This window comes from Balaenoptera physalus (assembly GCF_965194825.1).
Source record: "Balaenoptera physalus genome assembly, chromosome: 1".
NCBI lineage: Eukaryota > Metazoa > Chordata > Mammalia > Artiodactyla > Balaenopteridae > Balaenoptera > Balaenoptera physalus.
The window spans coordinates 129,669,744-129,692,866 of NC_138882.1; the positions used below are offsets into that span (position 1 = coordinate 129,669,744).

The 23,123-nt window shown below is 36.4% G+C and overlaps 1 protein-coding gene across 2 annotated transcripts in view; it reads right to left on the reverse strand.

The window, feature by feature from the left end:
• Positions 1-18,542: 18,542 nt before the first annotated feature.
• The window catches only part of ST6GALNAC3 (ST6 N-acetylgalactosaminide alpha-2,6-sialyltransferase 3), a 550,290-nt gene continuing 545,709 nt past the window's right edge, over positions 18,543-23,123 (reverse strand). For both annotated transcript variants that reach the window (XM_082420822.1, XM_082420823.1), the window contains 2 exons: positions 21,927-22,034; positions 18,543-20,865 (listed from right to left, as the gene is read on the reverse strand). In XM_082420822.1, coding sequence (XP_082276948.1) covers positions 20,679-20,865; positions 21,927-22,034 — 295 coding nt within the window. In that variant the 3' untranslated portion in view covers positions 18,543-20,678. The remainder of the gene's footprint in view (positions 20,866-21,926; positions 22,035-23,123) is intronic.

The window sequence follows — 23,123 nt, forward strand, 5'->3', positions numbered from 1 at the left end:
AGGAACCTATCTCTCTAGCCCTCTGGTTGAAGAGAGAGATAATTTTGGGAGGATAGATTTCTGTCAATGCATGATGCATTGTTCTAGGATTTGGGATACCTGGAGTATAATCCAGGATATATGAGAGGAAAAAAAAAACAAAACACCAAGGAATTCACTGCTATATGGGATGGTCTTCAAATTTTTGTTTGCATGCTCAGTCTGATTGCTGTTATTTACGTTTCAGAGTCCTCAGATAATTCCTTTATATTTTTGGACTAGGGATTTTAGCTCTAATCAGTCAGAGATAGTGCGGAGTGTTCTCACTCCTTAAATGGAATCAAAAAACTGTCAGCTATTTTTTAAGAAAATTTCAACCTCAGGCTTCCACAACATCCATGCTTACATGTCATTGACCAGAATTTAATATGACCATACCCATGTGCAAAGGTATGTGACCATATGCCCAGCCAAAAAGTAGAGGCTCTGTCATTATGGAGTAATGGAAAAATAGATATTAGCAAAAAGCCAGCAATTTCTGCACCACTCTCCTTATTTCTAAAAATCTGAAGGTCTGATAGGGAACATAAGCATGCAAATCATGTGTTACATTATTATATTGTAAATGTTAAAAGAGATTTATCTTGGTGAGCATAGTTTCCACACTGGAGTCTCTGGAATCTGGAGCGCTTCGAGGGTAGTCATGTAGGTCCCAAAACCTTTGTAATATTTTGAAAAACTTCACAGAAATGATATGTTTACTTTTAATTAGGTTTCCAGAGGTTAGCGAAGCATTACACTTTTTTTCTTTGGTTGGAATTCTGTCAACTCAATGAGTAATTTTAGTTTTCTTATCCTGATTATTAGTTTAGAATAGATGTAAAATTTCTCAGTTATTAAAAATGTAAGACAAACTACTTTTTACTTAATAGGTGCAACGTAGTAGACAATATCTTTCAAAGAATGGGACCTTCATGTTGTTGGTAGATTTCATTAGTCTAGATTCTTTTGACAGCAAATAACAAAATAGCTAAAATACAATTTTGTTTTTAGATAGTTTCTCTGAAACAAAAGAGAAAAGGGGCATTTATTGGCTCATGTAATCAGGAAAAACATACTGGAATGGCATCATTCATGATTTTTTGAGGGTTCAAAAGTATCACCAAGCAGCTAGCTTTTTATCTCTTCACTTCTATGCAACATGGGTATTTTTCTCTTTGAAGGGACTGTAGCTATTGGCCAGATAGGCTGTTAGCATACCTTTGTAGCAACATCATTGGGAAGAGTTAATTCCTTTATCCCAGAGTCTATACATAAACCACAGGAAAGGGATCTGATTGTCCCTGCTTGGGATAGATACCCATTCCAAACCAATCACCATGGCCAAGGTGATATGGTACAAAGTTTGGCCCATCCTGGATTACAGGCCCACCTGTATGATCATGGTTTGTTACTGGATGAACGCAGGAGAAGAAAGAATGTGTGTTGGGAAAAGAAAAATAACAGCTATCTAACCTTCATATGGAGTGCAATAAGTGAACAAAATATTACACCTGATACAATTGTCTTATCTTTTCTTTTGGTTGAGTATCTTATTTTTTCTTCAACTCCATACCTATATCATCCATCAAGTTTTTCATTTGAGGAGGATAGCAATCAGAGAAGTTCCTGAAATTATTACTTATAGTAGTATATTCTAAACTTAACTGTCTTCTTTCTCTCAGGAGTTCTGAATTGTCAGTTTGTGTCCCCAAGTCAGGAATATATTCTATCATTAGAGCCAGAAAAGAAATCTCAACTTTATTTTAGCCATAGGTGGTATAGATGTGAAAGCTCTTTACTATTTTTTCTCTATCCCTTTGCCACGTTCCAGCTGTGATACAGATAGCCTAGCACCAGGCTTGAATATTAATTTGAAATATTATAGTTTCCTACTTTAAAAAATGTCCCAAACTATTTTTTTAACGTCTTTATTGGAGTATAATTGCTTTACATTGTTGTGTTAGTTTCTGCTGTATAACAAAGTGAATCAGCTATACGTATACATATATCCCCATATCCCCTCCCTCTTGCGTCTCCCTCCCACCCTCCCTATCCCATCCCTCTAGGTGGTCACAAAGCACTGAGCTGATCTCCCTGTGCTATGCAGCTGCTTCCCACTAGCTGTGTATTTTACATTTGGTAGTGTATATATGTCCATGCCACTCTCTCACTTCTAAACTTTCAACTGTTACTTAGTAAATATTTGTTAAATAAATGCATTTTAAATGAATAATAAATACTGTTCATTCAGAATATCAAATATCAAAGATATTTTTGTCTTTTTTTGAGATCTTATAATTTTCCCTCTATGCACTTAACATTCACGATGCGTGTATCACCCTAACTTTATTTATTTATAATTTTTTAAAATTAATTTATTAAAAAAAATTTTTTTTTTATTTAGTCTGTGTTGGGTCTTCATTGCTGCACGTGGGCTTTCTCTGGCTGTGGCGAGCGGGAGCTACTCTTCGTTCTGGTGCGTGGGCTTCTCATTGCAGTGGCTTCTCTTGTTGCGGAGCACGGGCTCTAGGCACACGGGCTTCAGTAGCTGTGGCACTTGGGCTCAGTAGTTGTGGCACACGGGCCCTAGAGCACAGGCTCAGTGGTGGTGGCGCACAGGCTTAGTTGTTCCACTACATGTGGGATCTTCCCAGACCAGGACTCGAACCGTGTCCCCTGCATTGGCAGGCGGATTCTTAACCACTGCTCCACCAGGGAAGCCCTTCACCCTAACTTTAAAATGTAATATCAGAATTTCTGGAAAGGAGTTTTCCGGGCATCACCTCAATTTTTAATACTTGAATGCATTTCTCACTGTTTTGTCCTTTTCCCATCATCTCAGAACCTATCCAGTGCCAAGGTGTCTGGGATTCTCAGTTCCCAAAGTGTTTGTCCCTATTTAGGAAGCCAAACCACAAAAAAATGCATGCTTAGAAACAAATCTCACTCCCTTGATAATGACTGATTTAATAATACTCCTTCATTCATACCTACTCATTCTGCCATATTTCTTTATATCACCATGACCTCCACTCTAAATATGTAATATTCTTTCCCCCAGTCATTTGTACATTTGTAAAAATATGTTCTTTTCTTCTAGTTTTGAGATATAATTGGCATACAGCACTGTATAATTTTAAGGTTTACAGCATAATGATTTGACTTACATAAATCATGAAATGATTACAATACGTTTAAGGAACATCCATCATCTCATATAGACACAAAATAAAAGAAAAAGGAAAACAATTATTTTTTCTTGTGATAAGAAATCTTAGGATTTACTCTCTTAATAACTTTCATAAATAACATGCAGCAGTGTTATTGATATTAATCATATTGTATATTATATCCCTAGTGCTTATTTATTTTATAACTGGAAGTTTGTACCTTTAATCAACTTTAACCATTTCCCCCTCTTCCACCCCCACCTCTGGCAACCACAGATCTGATCTCTTTTTCTATGAGTTTATTTGCTTGTTTGAACTATAATTGACCTACAACACTATGTTAGTTCCTGGTGTGCAATATAGTGATACGATATTTCTATACATTTTGAAATGATCACCACAATAAGTCTATTTACCATCTGTCATCACACAAAAATATTATAGAATTATTAACTATATTCCCCATGCTGTGCATTTCATACCTGTGACTCATTTATTTTGTAACTGTAAGTTTGTACCTCTTAATCTCCCTCACCTATTTCTTTCCAGCCCCCACCCATCTCCCCTCAATCACCTGTTTGTTCTCTGTATCTATGATTCTGGTTCTGTTTTGTTATGTTTGTTCATTTGTTTTGTTTGTTAGATTCTACATGTAAGTAAAATCATATGGTTTTCATCTTTCTCTGTCTGACATCACTTAGTATAAAACCCTCCAGGTCCATTCATGTTGTCACACATGGCAAGATTTCATTCTTTTTTTATGGCTGAGTAATATTCCATTATATATATTTACTGCATCTTCTTTATCCATACATCTATCGATGGGCACTTAGTTGCTTCCATATCTTGGCTATTGTAAATAATGCTACAATGAACATAGAGGTCCATATATCTTTTCAAATTAGTGTTTTTGTTTTCTTTGGAGATGTACTCAACAGTGAAATTGCTGGATTGTGTGGTAGTTCTATTTTCAATTTTTTGAGGAACTGCTATACTGTTTTCCATGGTGGCAATACCAGTTTACATTCCCACCAACAGTTCACCAGAGTTCCCAATTTTCCACATCTTTGCCAACACTTGTTATTTGTTGTACTTTATTATAACCATTTCATCAGGTATGAGGTGATATCTCATTGTGGTTTTGATTTGCATCTCACTGATAATTAGTGATGTTGAGTGTATTTTCATGTGTCTGTTGGCCATCTGTATGTCTTCTTTGAAAAAATGTCTGTTCAGGTCCTTTGTCCATTTTTAAATTGGGTTGTTTGTTTTTTTGATGTTGAGTTGTATGGGTTCTTTGTATAATTTGGATATCAACCCCTTATCAGATATATCTTTTGCAAATATCTTCTCCCATTCAGTAGGTGGCTTTTTCATTTTGTTGGTAATTTTCTTTGCTGTGCAAATGCTTTGAATTTGATGTAATCCCATTTGTTTATTTTTGCTTTTGTTTCCCTTGTCTGAGGAGACATATCCAAAAATAAATATATATTGCTAAGACTGATATCAAAGAGTGTACTCCCTATGCTTTCTTCCAGAGGTTTTATGGTTTCAGGTCTTACATTTAAGTCTTTAATCCATTTTGAGTTTATTTTTATGTATGGTGTGAGAAAGTAGTCCCATTTTATTCTTTGCATATAGTGGTCTAGTTTTCCCAACACCATTTATTGAAAAGGCTATCTTTTCCCCATTGTATATTCTTGCCTTCTTTGTCACAGATTAATTGACCGTATAAATATAGGTTCATTTCTGCGCTCTCTATTCTGTTCCATTGATCTGTGTGTGTCTGTTTTTATGCCAGTACCATACTGTTTTGATTTCTATAGCTTTGTAGTATAGTTTGAAATCAGGGAGCATGATACCACCAGCTTTGTTCTTCTTTCTCCAGATTGTTTTTTGCTATTCATGGTTTTTGTGCTTCCATACAAATTTTAGAATGATTTGTTCTGGTTCTGTGAAAAATGCCATTGGTATTTCACTAGGGATTGCATTGAATCTGTAGATTGCCTTGGGTAGTATGGTCATTTTAATAATATTAATTCTTCCAATCCATGAGCATGGTATATCTTTCCATCCGTTTGTGTCATCTTCAAGTTAATTCATCAGTGCCTTGTAGTTTTCTGAGTACAGGTCTTTTACCTCCTTATTTAAATTTATTCCTAGGTATTTTAGTCTTTCTGCTACAATTGTAAGTGGGATTGTTTTCTTAATTTCTCTTTCTAATAGTTTGTTGTTAGTGTATAGAAATGAAACAGAGATCTGTATATTAATTTTGTTTCCTGCAACTTTACTGAATTCATTTATTAGTTCTAATTTTTTTTTTTTGGTGGCAACTTTAGGATTTTCTATGTATAGTATCATGTCATCTGCAAACAGTGACAATTTTACTTCTTCTTTCCAGTTTGAATTCCCTTTATTTTATTTTTTTCTTATCTAATGCTGTGGTTATGACTTTCAATACTATGTTGAGTAAAACTGGTGAGAGTGGGGATCCTTGTCTTGTTCCTGATCTTAGAGGAAATGCTTTCAGCTTTTCACTGTTGAGTATAATGTTGGCTGTAGGTTTGTCATGTATGGATTTATTATGTTGAAGTATGTCCTTTCTACACCCACTTTGTTGAGAGTTTAAACAGGCTAACTCCTCATAGTCTTTCTTACCCCTTTCATTCTTGGTTTTCCTTGAAAAAGCAACTCCATTTGATTATTCCTGGCTGAATTCATTTTCTCATGCTATACACTAGATTTATTACAACTTTTAAAATTTTGGTCAGTTTGGTCCATGATCAATCCTGACAGGAAAATATGGAAGTTTTGATAATCAACATCAAGATGGAAAACTGAGGCACCACTAGTCTGCCCTCTTCTTTTGACTATTTGGAATTCACATATCTTCTCTCGGATTCATGAGTCACTTTTATGTGGAAGCTTTTTTACTTCTTCTAGGTAGAGATGGAGAGGTAGGTAGTCCAAAATAATCCTGCCTATAGTTATTTACAGGTTTTTGCAATCCCCTTTCATTGAGGAACTTGCTTCTAACCAACGGAATATCTCAACATTGAAAGGATATCATGCTCATGATTAGATTATAACTTTAATCTTACTAGCAGACTCTTTCCATTGGTGACTTTGATGAAGCAAGTTGTCATGTTGTGAGCTGCCCTGTGGAGAGGCTCACATGGCAAGGAACTAAGAGCAGTCTCCAGCTGACAGCCATCAAGAAACTAAATTTAGCCAACAATTACATGAACTTGGAATTGGATCCTCCCGCAGTTGAGCTTTCAGACGAGATGTCAGCCCTGGTTGACACTTTGATTGTAGCTTTGTTAGAGACCCTAAAGAAGAGGACCCAGATAAGCCATGCCTTAATTCCTGACTCACAGGAATTGTGATATAATAAATGTGTGTTGTTGTAAGCAACTAAGTTTCTGGTAGTTTGTCTCATAGCAATAGGTAACTAATAGAGATGTTCTTTGTGCTTTTGTGATAGTCTATACACATTTCTGTCATAGCACTTATCACGTTTTATTCTTCATTATACAGATGACTCCCAAATTTATATCTTTATATTAGATCTATCTCCTGAGCTTCATATATAGAACTTCATTTCCATGTCCTATACACATGTCAAACTAACCACGTCTACTAAACTTAATTCATCTCCAATTGCTTCTTCTACTATATTTCCTAGCATAGATAGTAGTATCAACATCTGCCCAATTGTTCAAGCCAAAAACTTGTGAATTGTCCTTGATTTCTCTTCCCTCTCTGTGATGCTTTTAAACAACAAATCAGATATACTCCTGTGTTTAAAATCTTTCTATGCTTTCCATGTGTTATTCTCATAATAAAGTTAAAATTTCTTATGACAACCTGTAAAGACTTATGTGGTCTGACCTCTGATTAAACTGCTCATCTATCTCTTACCACCACCTTCCACCTCTCACCCCTGTGGTTTTTCTCCAACCAGCCATAGTAAACTTCTTTTAGATTCTTGAACTTGTCATGCTTTCTCTCTTCATTATGACTTTCTGCATTACGCTGTTCCTTGTCCATGCTTATCTTCTTCATACCCCTTTTACTCAATTTGCTTCCACTCATCTTATTGATCTCAACTTAAATTCACTTTTATCAGAAAGCCTGCCTTGATAATTCCCTTGTCTAACCTCTTATCTGTGTTAGGATTCCCTCTGTCATCACCCCCAAAGCACCTGTATTCTTCCCGTCCCAGCACTTATCCAATTGTTTATAAAAGCCTTTTAATTTGTTTGTCTCTATCATTACACTATAAACTCCATAAAGGCAAGAACTATGTCAAATTTTTTCACCAAAGAGTCCCTCGTGCCTAGTAGAGTGTTCAGTTTTAATTGATATTTCCTGTTCACTGTGATGTTGAGCACATTTTAAAGCGTTTACTGGCCATTTGTATATCTTTCCTTGTGAGACATATGTTCAAATTGTCCATTTTAAATTCAGATTTTTTTATTATTTAGTTGTAAGAATTCTTTATATATTCAGAATATGAGTCCTTTGCAAATATTTTCTCCTCTCTGTGGCTTATATTTTCATTTTCTTAATAGTGTCTTTTTAAAAAGGTATAAATTTGATTAACCTCATTTATTAATATTTTTTCTTTTATGATTTTTGTGTCCTAGGAATCTTTACCTAACCCAAAGTCATGAATATTTTATACTTTGTTTTCTTCTAGAATTTTTTTTTTTTTTAATCTTCTATGCTTAGACCAATCATCCTTTTCAGGTTAATTTTTTTGCATGGTGTGAAGTAAGAAATGAGACTCATTTTTTCCATGTAGATATCCAGTTTTTTCAACCCCATATGTTGAAAAGACTATACTTTTTCCATTAAATTACTTTGGCATCTCTATGAAAATCAATTGACCAAAATATGTGGATCTTTTTTGTAAGTGTGGACTCAGTGACCATAGTTCATGAGAACTGGGTAGCCCGTCCAGTTGAATATATAATGGAGAAGAAGAACCATTAGAAAAGAATGTAAGATTTCCACGGAGATTGAAAAGAGACGTGGAAAATTATTCATTTATGATTTTGAAACTACCTCTCCCCTCTCCCCACTCAAGGTAACTCACCTACCACACAGGAGAGTAATTTTTCCTGTAATAGGTCACTTCTAGAGAAACATAAGTAGGTTACTTAGGTCGTGAAATCACATGAAAAAGTGTGATTCTTCATTAGATTTTCCTTGGAAGTTGTAGACAACAGGTGAAAATCGGGTCAGGTGCATGTTATGATTTTTTGTTTTCTCAGTCTGTTTCTTAGCCCTGCTTAAGTCTCCAAGTAGATGCATATAGCTCCAAGTAGATGCATATAGCTATCATGACATTAGAAAATTTTCATGCAAGCTCAGTAGATACGTATAGATAAAGCAATCATAAGAAAAAGTATAATCAGGGTAATTCACATTCATGGTCACTCCTAAAGCTGAGAGTGAATGCATGTAGAGAATAATAACACAAGACTAATTGATCTACATGGATAAAAGGGATAAAATGGATCCATATTTACACCTACATTTGTTTCACATCCTATGCTATTTAAATTCACAGCTTACTTTTAACTGTCCTTTAAAGGTGCAATTTGTTCAATGAATACATTTAAAAATAGTACCAGAGACTTCTCTGGGGTTCCCCTAGCAGATTTCAGAGAAGATATTTGCATTTTACTGTATCGTGGACATTTTTATTTCATTTTTCAAAAATAAACCCTACATTTTCAAATAAACATCGCTATTCTACAAGATACTACTGTCAGGAAGCCTCATCTTGTTTTAGATGAAAGCGTCTTTATGTCTTGGTGGCTATCTCCTGTATCAACCATTTCCAAAAGGCATTGCTAATAGAAGTTCAAGATGAACTTCCTGACATCTAACATGTGCTGTGTCATCTGGAGAGTTCAAATCACCCTATAGGTATATTTGAACATTACTTGCACATATAATGTAATGACAATTTTTATATCTGAATCATCATTTCCTTATACTTCTTATTTTTCTGTATAACATATGATATTTTTTGTTTGCAACATTCTTCTATTTATTACCTTGTTCTGGGCCATCTTGTAATTACTGGAAATTTTGATTTATCTTCCTAGCTCTTCAGTAAACTCCATGAAGATAAATACTACAGCCTACCCATCTCTGTATTTTCCAAAGCTCTAATGAAGTACCATGAATTTGGTTATATTCAATGTATATTTGTTGAAACAATATTTTTGTATAGATATTAATAAAGACCAGGACTAATTCTATAGTTATATACTAACTATATTATCAAACTTTCACTCTAGTTACATTGCCAGGAACACACTTAAGTTATGGCTTATCCAAGTCTCAGTAATGAGAAGACAGGCTTGACAGTGTAGGATGATTAAAATGCTTAATGTTCAATTAGCCTTCTTGGATTAAGTCTAGTAAAGGAAAAGGCAGGTAATTTAAAGTTGTATTATGGAGAATATTATTTTACAAAAATCTTAAGAAGGCAATTTGAAAAGGGCATTGATGGCTCAAAACTTAAAATATCCAAGGCAACATTTTGAAACTACAAAGATCAGATAAAAGGATTATAAATATACTGAAAGTGAGTGGTACAGACTAGAAAACTGAAAAATGTAGCTAAACTCAACATGAAGAATTTATTTAATCTAGCAGTAATAGGAAAAGGTGGACATTGTAAATGACTCCTAAATCTACAGTGATATCCATTGTCATAAATTACAAACATGAGGAATGCTATGATACTAAATGTAATTTTCTTGAGTCATTACATTTCAAAGACATAGCACAATAGCAAGTATATAAAAATATGGATATATGAAATGTGAACAAATTTCCCCCACTGGGAAGCAAAGGAAATTATGGCTCCTTGTGAAGCATTACAAGAATGAAGTCAGTAATAGGCAGTTGTAAAGCTGGGGGGGGTGGTGTGTGTGTGTGTACCTGCCAGCAATTGAATGTGTCCCCAGAATTCAGGAACCAACTCTGAACATGAATTCCGTGAAATTTGCCATCATCAGAAATAACTTGTTTTAAAAGATGGCTTCTGAATACAATGCTGGTAAAGAAAAGGAGTCCCAAAGCTCAGCCATTTTAGGCTTATTTTTTCAGAGCTTCAGTGTGAAATCTTCCCACATGGAGTTGCATCCTATTTCACAGAACGTGTGCTTTGAAGGGAGTCTGGGGTGGGGCCAGTACGTCCAACTTTCTATCTAATTGCATGAAACACTGAACGAGGGGATGATCTGATCTCTCTGAGAATATTTCACACAAATTCAGTCTAAAAATCCACACTTTACTTTTGGACTCTTCTGAATGTCCTCCTGAGGTATATTCTGAAATTTCATTCATTGACTCTAGCTCTGTCCAATGGAGCCACAGAGTTTAACAATAATTTCACACCTCCATTAATGCCTTTTAAATGTTTGGATTTAGTTCTCCTTTAAACGTTCTTTCAAACTAGATAAATGTTTTCAATTCCAGGTATAATATGGCTTCCAGTTCCCAAGTGATCCTGGTCCCTCTCTTTTGAATGGATTCTTATTTGTCTGTATCTTTAAAGTGTTGTGACTCCCACTGCGATAGAAAAATGGACAAAATATTGGAAGAGATAGTTCATGAAAGAAAAAATATAAAGTGTCGAAAAATATGCAAAAATGTTTAACTTCCATGGTAAGCAATTAAATGCTAATTAAAGCAAGATAACCTTTCTTGCATATGTAAAATTGGCAAAGATGAAAAAAAACCACCAATTTTTGGCAAGGATGCATAGAAGCAGGCACCACTGTATGCTGGAACAATAAAAGAAAAAATCAGAGGAGTGTTCAAAAATTCATGAACAAACTTGTTTATCATATAGAAAAAAATGACAGTGGAGGAATAGATAAATAGATTATGGCACAATGTAGCAATAGAAAATGTTGTAGGATAATTTAGTGACATTGGAAAAATGCTTGTGATTTCTTATTAAGGAGCAAAACAGGCTATAAAATAGCATATTTTATATTTTTGTAATTTAACTATTATCTATAGAAAAGTACCAGATAAATACCAAGCAGTTTGATAATGAGTGTCATACCTTTCTGTCTTCTCAATGTTTTTGATGGTGAAAATGTACTACTTGGGGCTTCCCTGGTGGCGCAGCGGTTGAGAATCTGCCTGCCAATGCAGGGGACACGGGTTCGAGCCCTGGTCTGGGAAGTTCCCACATGCCGTGGAGCAACTGGGCCCGTGAGCCACAACTACTGAGCCTGCGCGTCTGGAGCCTGTGCTCCGCAACAAGAAAGGCCGCGATAGTCAGAGGCCCGCGCACCGCAATGAAGAGTGGCCCCCGCTCGCCGCAACTAGAGGAAGCCCTCGCACAGAAACGAAGACCCAACACAACTATAAATAAATAAATTTTAAAAAAAATGTACTACTTGTCCAATCAGAAATCGAGTAAAAACAAGTTATAAAAATACTCCCAGAAGTGGTCTGATTAATCCTGAACCTCCCTACTTGTTCTTAGATTCTCCTAGCATCTTAGGTCATAGTGATCTTTGAAATTGCTACGTCTCATATTAGATTGCTCTAAAACCTCCAAATATTTTTCACAAGTACTGCAGTTAAGTCATGCTCCTGTCTTTTTTGAACCAAAGTTCCTGTCTTTACATTTGTTCCTGTCAAATTTCATTTGGTTTCATTGAACCCATATGTTGGGCTGTTGAATGCTTTCTTTTTTTTTTTTTTTTGCTTCTTCTATTGTTTCATATTGAACAACCACCCACAGCTCTACATGATCGACAGATGCATTTGCATGGTAATAATGTCCTCATCCAACATTAATGCCCTTTTATCCATCAAAGATTGTAAAGTATGACCTTTTTTACTAGAGATGAAAGCCATTACAACCAGCATCACCAAAAGGTATGTTGGACAAGCCATTTTAATTTGAAGTAAAACTGCCACTGAAGATGGAAGACCATTCTAAGTTAATTTCATTGTAGGTGTTTTACTTCTGGGGAAGTTCAGGCATTTGGATGAAAATAATTTTGGAAGATAATATAGATTTTTGAGTGATTTCATAAGCATAGAAAACAGTATATTTGAAAAGTTTTACCAATGGTAGATTTAAGAACTCTTTAACAGTGCATGGTGTAAGATGCTAGTGGTATACACTGTATACTTGTATTATTCAAGAATTTTAGCCATGGGATGAGGGATAGTGAGAACCTCATTTTATCCTTGCAAAGCAACTTAAGATATTCTTATCACCAGTTACAACTGTTAGAAATTGAAACCTTTGTCATTTACCAACCAGGAGCTATAGTTTCTTGCCCTTAAAAGGAATTTCACATTGACCTGGAGGAAGGTAAACATTGGCAGGTTCTCTTCTCTAATTATTTTGTTTTTAGTCTCAACTAATCTGTCTCAATAGACAGACTAAGAAAATTTATATGCTAACATGCAAAGCATTTTTTCCCAAGACAGCACTTTCCTATTAAATGAGAAAGAACTCTAGGATGTGAAATACAATTGCTGTTAGGAGTAAAGGATTTCTAGATATCTTACAGAAAATAATATCAAAGAATAGAAAGTATTGGGAAGGGAAGAGAAATGTCGGGAGAGAGTATGAGGGGCTTCTCTCCGTGAGAATACACCCTGTGCTGTTTTGGTGATGGACAACACTTATGGCCTATTTGGACCTTTTTCCTTGAACAAGTTCATATGCCAGTGTGAACAGAGAAAGGGAGGAGGGTATGAAAGAGATCTTTGTCATTTTAAAATATGAGAACTAGCAGTTTCATTTTTTTTTTTTACTTTAAAATATCATTGCAGCACTGCATAGACCTGAAGACCAAGGGAAAATTGAAAAGGGAGGCTAATCTTTGCAAAGGAAATAGGTACCCAAAAAAGATGGGATGATCAGAGGCAAGGATCAGTCTATATTACTTTAACCACAGATCATTAAGACATTCAAAGTCATGTTTCTTCTACTGTTGGTAAATGCTTAGAAGTGTTTCTTACTTACTAGTTTCTCATCTCACATTTCTCTGGTAAAGGAAATCATATCCTCTCTTGGCATAATAAGATCTAAAACAGCATTTTGCTCCCTAGTTTATTTTGTTTGAGGTGTGGGTACTGACATCCATGTAGAGCATTTTTTTTTCCTGTGTTCTTGATAAGGATTATGAACATAAATGAGTCATCCATATAGCTGTACAAAACTGAGTGATTTTTTTTTTAAGGCTATATATCATCATGACTAAGAATATTATGGCAGAGACTGCTAAATGTTCAGCAAGCCCTATTTGTTTTCCTCTTGGGCACACAGACAACATTGCCAGGTCACATGACTGAGCCTGGCCAGTAGAATGTGGGTGGAATTATGTACACCACTTCTGGACTTGCCTGAAAAACAAGTTCCCCATGCTTTCCCTATTAGCAGGCTACATAGGGAGGTCTCTAAGGATGCGGTGGTGGGCAAAGCCACATGATGGAAGGAGCCTGTGTCTCTGAGTCATCCTTGGAGACAAGCTGGTTAGAGAGGAGCATCTATAGGGGACTCATGTTTTAGAGAGAAACAAACCTTATTTTGTTAAGCCACTGAAATTTGGGGGGGTTTTGGTTACATCTATTAGCCTATTGCAACCAGGTATTGACTCTAGGTTAAATTGCCTGGGTTTAAAACCTCGTTCTAGGGCTTCCATGGTGGCACAGTGGTTAAGAATCTGCCTGCCAATGCAGGGGACACGGGTTCGAGCCCTGGTCAGGGAAGATCCCACATGCCGCAGAGCAACTAAGCCCATGTGCCACAACTACTGAAGCCCACGTGCCTAGAGCTCGTGCTCCACAACAAGAGAAGCCATGGCAATGAGAAGCCTGTACACCGCAAGGAAGAGTAGCCCCCGCTCGCCGCAACTAGAGAAAGCCCGAGCGCAGCAATGAAGACCCACTGAAGCCAAAAATAAAATAAATAAATAAAACAAATTTATATAAAAAAAAAAAAAACCTCATTCTATCCCTAGCTGGCCAAACTTGAACAAGTTACTTAAATTCTCTGTGATTCAGTTTTCTCATATGTGAAATGGTGATAGTAACATTACATACCTCATAGAGTATTTGAGGGGACTGAATGAGGTATAACAGCCCTTTAATAAACCTGACATACTCACATACTTCTTCTTCTTTAGTTAGTTACTTTATTACCAGAAAGATTCTCATTTTAAGATCATACCCAAATAGGGGTCTCTTACAGAGTTTGGTGGAGAACTGTAAGCTAATTTGTAAAATGAGAAACTATCCATATATTGATGTTCAACTGCAAGCGTGCTGAGTTTTCTAGAAGAAAATAAGGGAGAATGGGAGGAGTGAAAGGAGGAAAGGAAGGAAGTAATGAAAGAGGGAGGGAGAAAAGAACGAAGACCTCTCTATTTTAAGCAGCTTATGTACTAACCCAACTTTGCTAATAGATCTGACACAGCAAGATAGGAAATCTACTTCAGCATCAGATAGTTAATGTAGACAACGCAAATTCTGGAGGCTGACCAACATTTTCTCTTGCCATTGTCTTCAGTAGAATCCTAGACATCTTTCTGCCTTGGATATTGAATATATTGAATCTCTCTCTCTCCCCAGCCCACTGCCGCCCAACTTTTTTTTTTTTTCCCTTCAATGACATATACTCTCTGGCTTTGTTCACCTCTCCTCATTTATCTTGTTGTAAAAGTAAACCAAACTGAAATATACCAGTAGTCCATTGACACTTAGTAAGCTTTATTCTAAGGCATGATGCCTATAAATAAAGCAATATGATGCCAGGGGAAAATAAAACCTCACCAAATTCACAACTGTGCATTTACAGTTTCTTCTATAAATAGATGAAGATTACAGGTTTTTTAAGTGAATGAAAGACTACAGCAAAAATTGTGTGAATTTGGAAAAATGAGTGAAGCATAAAATATACTGTATGTAATAGAAATGGGTTTTACTCAGTAGCAATGACAACAAAGTTAAACACAGGGAAATGAGTGCTTTGTAGGTTAGGTAACAAGGAACCATGAAATGCCCTGCTTTTGGTCCCTTTGGAGTTTCTTAGAAGAAACTGCTCACTATGTAGGCAAATATATGAATTTAGCAGTTGGTTATTTTATTTGTCAAGATGTTCTTCACTTTTATGAAAGTAAACTTCTATTTTTCTGAAGTCTCCAAGGCAGGAAAAAAAGGAGACGTATCTGTGGAGAAAGAAGAGCTTTTTACTCCATAAACAAATTGTGCCTATTCTGAAAAGAAAAAAAAAAAGTAGAGAACTAAAAAAAAATGACGTTTTCTGCAATGTTACAATGCCCAAGGACAGTTCTGATTTGATGCCTTAGCAATTTACATGGAATTTTACTCTAGTGGTTTCTATAAGATTCAGCAAAAACAAGCAACAGGACAATATGCTAACTCTGAGCTACAGGAGCCATTTCAGAACCTCGTGCATATATTTCAAAATTCTCCTCTTCTAACAGTATCACATGAATGGGCTGTAAAGAAAAAGTCCTTTCAATCTTCATGGTGATTGAGTCTTGTGGGGCATTTGATTTACCTTCCAGAGAGTATGTGGGCTCAAAATCATGTGTAGTACAAACATGAGCACGATACTAAAGGTAACATTTCACCTACCAGTGCAGATGAATTATTTCACTAACCCAGGCAGCTGAATTGGTTCCAGGATGAGGGCAGTTAGGCTCTGGGGATAATTCAACAACAGCACCTGCCAGTTATACCAGGCAACCTCCATACTCAGCAGCTCTTAGGACTATCAGTGGCTTCATCGTCCTCAATAACAAAAGAAGAAACTGACTTTTACATACTTTAAGCTAATCCTAGAATCTTATGATAATGGAACATGGCCCAGTATAAGCAACAAACATAGATGATAGAGCATATCAACAATTACTGAGATATTACTTCAATTATGCAAATATTTCTATACTTTAGTATAGAAATTTCTCAGATCGTGAGTAGAATCAACATTAATTGGAGCTCTTGGTTTCCAGGAATAGACTCTTCCAATGAGTCACTTATGCATTTTCCAGCTACTATTCTGTGCTAAAATGAACAACGTAGTGGAAAAAGTATTTAAAAAGGAGACATGAGATAAGAATTTAAGTCTCAGTACTTCCATTCGTCTGTTTTATAGCCACCGGCAAGTCACTTCACCTCTACCGGTCAATTTCCTGAACTCCAAGATGCAGGAGTTGGGTTGTTTGGTCTCTAAAGCCCCTTGCAGTTTTACAAGTCAAGACAATTTATAAAGGCTAGCACTGGCTCCTTCAGTCATGGGATCTATGTAAACTATTATAATGATGAGGTCTTGCCTCTTAAAACTACAGTTAAGGGAAAAGCATTTTTCCCTCTTGGCCCTGGGACTATAAATCATTTATTGTGCTAAGACATGCAGACAACTGACACTGGACAGCAGAGTTTGTTCTTTGCATCTGACATGCCACATTAAACACTAGATGGGTATGTTGTTTAAAAAAAAGGTGAGCCATCTGATTATATTTTCTTGCTTATTGAAATTAAACTGAGCTTATAATTAACATCCAATTAACAGCATCAGGTGAAGTACTTTAGTGTTGTTTTTTTCCTAAGGAAGTAATGAGTGATTCTCTTCTAGTGGCTTTATACTTCTGGAAAGGTCAGCAAAGTCCCCAATTCAGACTCTTGCTCCCACATCAGCTGATTCATTCCAAATCCTCAAAGAGCAATCTCCTTATATAATTTTCTCTTTTCCACAGTGGTCACAGTTCTCTAGCCATATAATAAAAATCATGCAAATCTGAGTTTGCTTACGGTAAAGACAGGCTTATTTGAATAGGGGGACCGATGTTCATTCACATCAGTGCAAATGGAGCTTGACGCGCTGTTTTTCGATGTGACTTTAGCTGAGCTGCAATCAGCAGAGGCTACGATACAGATTGCTATACTTCCAGGTCTGATTTGGGACAACTGTGGCATCTAATTGTGCCCTCAGTTCTAGATTTAGCAGCTTCTCTAGCTTTATTCTTTTGGCCAGCCACTGAATATGACTTTATGTACTCTTAGCAATCAGTACATTTAATCTGGATTTTCTTTTTTATTCAGGATTCAAAATGTAACCCCACAAATTTCAGATAAAGTCTAAAACAGATTTTCTGTGATTTATACACATCAGTGAGAAATATAGGATTGCATGTATATCTTTATACACACACACACACACACACACACACACACACACACACACACACACACACACACAGGGACTCTATGTGGATACATACAAATGTCCTCCCAAATTGTTTTTTCTTTGATAGGTTTGATAACAATGTAAAATCACACATTCTAAGAGGTTTCTAATTCACATTACCATCATAACAATATAAATAATTAGTACTTATCACTAGGCTAACTTAGAAAGGATTCAAACATTCATTTTAAAACCCCTTTAAAATTTTCTTGCTTTTTATCAAGGATTCTGCAGAATTAAAAATAATGTTTACTTACTTTATTATTTTTAGCTTGCATATTTTTATGTTGATTTCAGAAAATTTCCATTTTCCATAGTCCATTTGCCTAGAGCCTTGGATGCTATTGAAATATTTTTATTTTTCACAGATATTACTTAACTTCTGGGATGTATACATATCAGTGATGAATGAGTTAAATTTTCCAATGTTTAGGTGCTGGATGAAATCTCTTTCAGTTGCTAGAAAATGGACCAGAAATTTGCACTACAAAGGTCTCTCCTTGAATTGCTCCTTTACCATTCTCTTCTTTATCAGTAAATCTTAGATGGAAAATTTCTCAACATGGGAGAAATTAGACTTTATATTTCCACATTAGGAAGCTGAGGGTAAAGAAGAACAGGAAATGGAACCAGAGAACATTAAGAATGCAGAGAAAAATAAGTCATGTGATTCTATCAAAACGATGATGACACTGGGAGTCATTCAATTAGGTCTCCATGTTAAGAATAATCTGGTTTTTGTTTCCCAATTTTAGAAAAAAAGAGATAAGAGACAACAATAAAAAGTGTAGAGTTGGGGTTTAGTTAAGGAAAAAAAGGGGAGGGAGGGAAGGGGAGGCCCCCCTTACCACTCCAAAGGAAACACTGCCTATTCTACACACACCTACCGTCATAGAGTGAGGGATGCAGGGCTCTGCAAAAGTCTCCATCAGAGAGCGCAACAGTGAAGTAGGAGAGCAAGGATGTTTTCCAAAGTTACTCATTAGTAAGGGCTAAAACAAATAGGGTTGGTCCTCCATTTACCAGGAAACTAAATAAATTACATTATGTCATTCCCTGAAACACTCTGATAACCAAGCTTCCTTTTTATTTAAAAGTGGAACTTCTGTATCACAACAGGGGGGAAAAACAGTCTGTATTACAATTTTGACATTTTCATCTGTTTATTTTTCTTTGAGTGGGCATTTCTATCCATCATTAGCTCACAAAAACTAGCAAACGTAGAACTGAAAATCACATAAGGAAGCAACAAAAGAATAACAACGATAATAGTTCCAACAATGGAAGTGGCACTTGGTCATTTTTATGGATGTGAATATTGAGGTATTAAAATGGCAGAAAAGAGCAGGAAAGAGGCTTTTGTCCAAGATGGACCATTTTAAAGGTAGCCTATCATGGGACTTAGCACTGGTGGAGACCTGGAAAGGGGTCCCAAGGTGAAATGCACCATCACTTCCAGCCTCCAAAACAGGCTGTAAGTTAAGCCCAGCTTTTGTCTTTTGAATCATTAGTAAGGATGTTTTTGGTCTCTCAGCTACTCTCTCAGCAAATCAACCCTCTAATATTTAATGAGAAATGAATATATGGAGAAAAAAGTAATCTTAAGATGGGGACGAGAAACTGTATTTCTTTGCTTTTATTTCTTCCTGTTTCTCTGCTACCTCGTCTTTTCCCCACCTAAATAGAGCCACGAAAAAAAAAATCAAAAGTACTTTTGTTCACAGGATTCCTAGTTTATGGCCAGGGCCATCCTTGGGATACTTTTTGCATAATCCTGATATAATACATTGTATTTGGCACTGAAATCAATTGGTTACTAGTCTACATAAACTCTATTCTATACAAATATTAGCAAGGGGAGCAGTCTGGAATATATCATAGCAATCAACAAATTAGAGATCATCTGTCAATATGTCAGAATGCATAGGCAATAGCCTGATGGGGTGGTCACGGGCATCACATGGGACAGCATATGTGAAAGGACTCTACATGACAAAGCACTTTGGACATTAAGGTCATTATTATTGTTGTTATTATGGTATAGCAACTGATACAGTTTGGGGAAAATAAACCCCAAGAAGGCAAAAGCTCTGGTCAGATTAAATACAAGGAATCATTTCCTCTCCATGTCTAACAGTTGGCACTTGGCAATGATAATGAAATGTGTGGAGAGACACATCTTGGGCCTATAAAATAGAAATTTGAATATACAAATATATATTATGAAGTATGGTAGGATACAAATTGATGTAAAAATATGCTTTGCTTTCCCTGTTTCATGATTTTAAAAAGCATAAAATTTTGTGTTGTTGGATGTTGAAGCAGAGTTAGTAAACCCTTTTGGTTATGTTTTAAGAATGTTTTCACAGTCTATGTTACTACAGTGTTGGTATCTTACTTGTTAAATAGCTTTCTGAAATATTTAGCACTCAACCAAAAATAACTAAACATTAATACAGATCATTCTGGTAATATGTTTAGTTATATTTTGGGGGGTAGTAAGAATGGAGTGACGAGAGTAGAAATTCAAAAAGATTTGCTAGTTAGCCCATTTTGAATGAAGTGTTTGAGATAGTCAAGTGATCCTGGTGGGTAGGATGTCCATATCTTCCTGGTGAATTAGGAAATGGCCTGAGGCTTTAGCTGTAGGAGGTACTGTAGGAAGATGGTAAGTCAGGAAGAGATTCCTTTCCTGCCCACAGGCCAACTAGTTACTGTGGCAAGACCCTTGTACCCAGAAAGCATTTCTTGGGTCAGTGTTTGACAATCAACCATTCTTCAAGATGGTGGAGCTGCTCAGGTTCAACAGACAGCAGAGTCAATAACCTTGCCTCATGAGACCAAATCCCAGGGCTTGTGGAAGTTACTCACTGTCCAAGAATCCTGGGCAACTATCTTGAAGGATAATCTTCCCATTTCTTAGGTCACTCTTGTCATGTTACTGGCCTTTATTTCAATTCCAGTTAGATTATAAAGTGCAGTATGAAATGTTGAACCTTCAGAAAGAACGTAATGAGCACAACTACCCTCCACAAAATCCCAAGTTCGAATTACTGGCGGAATCACCGTCCATATCTGAGAATGTGCAGAAACTTGATCATCACTGTTGCTGTTTTTATCTTCACCAGCATCAGCATCATTAGCATCACAGTTGCAGCATCATGATCATGTCAAGTGGTGTGGCAAGGTCAGAAAAGCCAACATCAAGACACTGTCCAGTTCGGGTGTGTAAATATTATCCTGTGTTTCTTGGCCCATTTAGCAAACACTTTCTTTTCGGTGATAAACCTATGCCCCCCATATGGGGCGTGTTCATGAAGAAAATATTCATCACATTCGTCTCTTCCTTGTTCATAGTAATGGTAGGGGACTTTCCTATATCCTTCTGTCCTAGAAAAGAAATAAAGAAAAGGAGAGAAAGACTGAGATGAAGAATGAAGTATTCATTTACAAGACTCCATTATGCGCCCAGTAAATGCATTTACTTGCAAACCCACGCATGATTCTTGTCCATGAACTCAGTTAAAAGCTATTATACACAAAAGCTTTTAGGAAGACATACCAGATCCTTAGCGCTTTAATAAATCAAATAAAATTTATATATCACACCAATTACATGCAAAAATATAGCTATCCTTTGAAGGAGGAAATGGTGTATAATGGAAACAAACTTTGGATAACCTGCTTGCTCTTGCAGAGCTTGAAGAAGCTTAGTGATTTTTCAGAGTAAGATATTTGGTTCATCTGTGCTCCATTATGCTTATAGTTAGGGTAGAAATATTTGATTATGAAGATTGTGGCTTAGTTACCATTTTGACAATATGATTAAAACACTCTGAATTATATTGTGCCAATTGTTGGTAGGGAAATATATTTAATTACCTTCATGAAGCATGGAACGTTTGTTTTATTATCTACTTAGAAACTATCCCACCAGCAGGAATATACTGTGGATAAACATACCCATTTTAAATAAGGATCTGGCAGATTACTCACTTAGTAGTGAAATATAATTTCCAGGAATTCTCATTAAGGTATCAGCTTCTCTGAGGCTTCAGGACATTTTGTCCTTCAAGGTCAAATACAACCATTGAGTAGATAGCCATCTATCAACCATTAGAGCAGCAGAAATGACAAACCTGCTTTGCAAATTAAATAACCACTGAACTTGTTCTGTATTTCCAAGCCACAAGTCCCTGTTATGCCTCAGACTAAGGGAAAAATGTTCCTTCTGACATTTGACATTAGACTGTGGTAAATATCTTTCTTTTTTATCATCCCTAAAAGTCACAACTTGATGCACTGACAATAAAATGTCATGTCAGCAAAGAATGCTGGGAAATAATTGTTGCTTTATCTGTTTCTCAGATTTATGATATTAAAATGAATTGTGATATTTTGACAACATATCAGAATTGGAGATGCATAAAAATAATTTCCTGTGATCTTACTTGCAATAGGTGTCATTTATCATCCCGTAGACGTGAATGCCATAACAGGCATCCATGGCCAGAATGAAGGTAAACCACCCCGTGCTGAGATAAGAGCCAGACTGGACTCTGTAGGCGGAACAAAAACAAACAACGACAAACAAAACAAAACAACACAGAAGACATACACAGAGCAACAGCAAAGTGTGATGAGAAACGGGCAACATTTTATCAAAAACATAGCCCTTGTTATCAGGAAAAAACATAAGGAAGCTTGACAATCTGTCAAAGATACACACTTATTTCAAATTATCTCTGAATAATTTATAGGCATGCTCTCACTCTTAGTACCTTAAGCCTAGAAGCTACGTTGTCTGGAAGAGAAGCCAAATGGTGAATATCTGGAGTCAAATAACCCTGCTCTCTTTAGGTGAAAAATTATTTATTTGATTTCCCGTAAGACACAAATTAGTACTGTAGATCAGAGGACAGGTTTTCTAAAGTTGCTTGGAGCCCTGATGGGAGCTGAGTGATAATGGTGTTATCTTACTTACCTGGACATGTCACTTTCTCTGAGGTTTGCTAAGTGAAAATTGGATGCAGTGCAGGTGAATGACTTGGTCTGTGAAAGCATCTGAAAAGTTTTCCTTCACTGTTTTCCAGGCATCATGAGACGAGACTTTTCCTTTGTAAGACCTATCATAGCAATCTCTTTAATATGCTGTTACTGAACACCACACCTACTCTGTGCCCCTCACTGTTGTAGATGCCGTGGATGCAGTAATTATCACAAAAACCAAGGCTTTTGTCTTCCTGCAGGCCAGAGGATTGGATCTGGAGGTGACTGTATTATAAAGGTTGATCAGGGAAGGCCTTTTTGATAACAGAAGCAAAGATCTGGGAAAAAAGGGGGTGGGAGAGGGTGAATGGGAAGAAACTGTGTAAGCCATACTGGAAAGGTAGCCTCACGTGGGTAGCCTTTCAACCCACTCTTGGTCACATAAGAATGGGCCTTGGGCCCGGAACACTTCCTTACCAAGGAGTTCTCACAGCCTGTGCTGGACTTATCACCTTGTGTGTGAATATCTTTCTCTGTTTCACACTCAAGGTGTACACGTTTGCTTAAGTGTCATATGGCACATGGCTAACCTCACTGCTATATCCATCTCCTTTAAAAAGGGGATGGGGTCTTTTGTTCTGCGGCACAGGAGGGTTGCA